Source organism: Nanorana parkeri, unplaced genomic scaffold (genome assembly GCF_000935625.1).
Source record: "Nanorana parkeri isolate BGI_ZX_2015 unplaced genomic scaffold, ASM93562v1 scaffold5194, whole genome shotgun sequence".
Lineage (NCBI taxonomy): Eukaryota > Metazoa > Chordata > Amphibia > Anura > Dicroglossidae > Nanorana > Nanorana parkeri.
In genome coordinates, this window is record NW_017311454.1 from 2,274 (window position 1) to 3,112 (window position 839).

An 839-nucleotide genomic window follows, 5' to 3' on the forward strand; every position below is an offset into this window, starting at 1 on the left:
CCCATCTCATTACCTTGGATGGTTCGTTTGAAGAACGCTTTGCAGGCTTCGCACGATGCCACGCCGTAATGGTAGCCGGACGCCACATCACCACACACCAGGCAGAGGCGCTTGGGGCCCGCTGTCAGTGGGTACTCGCACTTGGTGGGGGTCCCCATCCTTCCACACCCTGGAGAGGAATCCAGACCACTCAGAGACAGGCCAAAGCTGCCACTGGAGTCCGAGGACCCACTGGGACTGTGATGGGTCAGCGAGTCCACCATAGAGCACGGACTGGAGCTCTCCTGCTTCAGAAAGCATCCGGAGGTCAGAGGTCGATCACTGGAGGTCATCCAGAGCAGGAGCCTGAAAGAGGGAGGTCAAGGTCATATAACAACATGGAGGAGCCACCTCACCTCCCCACATCGATGGATCAGGAAGATCTGCCCCGGTGGGCTTCACCATTTCACCAGCATAGTCTGGTGTGCACCATCACCACCGGGCTCCACAGATGGGGCCCCACCAGATCAGTGGGCACCTTCCTTCCTAGACATACACTATATAGCCAGAAGTATTGGGACGCCTTTACACGCACATGAACTCTAATGGCCCCCCAGTCTTAGTCCGTAGGGTTCAGTATTGGGTTGGCTCCGCCCTTTGCCGCTATAACAGCTCCGCCTCTTCTGTGAATGCGTCCACAAGGTTTAGGAGTGTGTCTATGGGAATGTTGGACCATTTGTGAGGTCAGGTACTGATGTTGGGGGAGGGGCTCGCAGTCTCCGCCTCTAATTCATCCCATAGGTGTTCTATGGGGTTGGGGTCAGGACTCTGTGTGGCCAGTCACGTTCCTCCCCCCCCCC

At 57.0% G+C, this 839-nt stretch overlaps 1 protein-coding gene across 1 annotated transcript in view; it reads right to left on the reverse strand.

The window, feature by feature from the left end:
* The window catches only part of LOC108804106 (estrogen-related receptor gamma-like), a gene marked incomplete at its 3' end in the record, with an annotated part of 2,607 nt that extends 2,268 nt beyond the window's left edge, over positions 1-339 (reverse strand). The window contains exon 1 of the mRNA XM_018575868.1: positions 14-339. Within this exon, the coding sequence (XP_018431370.1) occupies positions 14-332 (319 nt within the window). The remainder of the gene's footprint in view (positions 1-13) is intronic.
* Between the last annotated feature and the right edge of the window lie 500 nt (positions 340-839).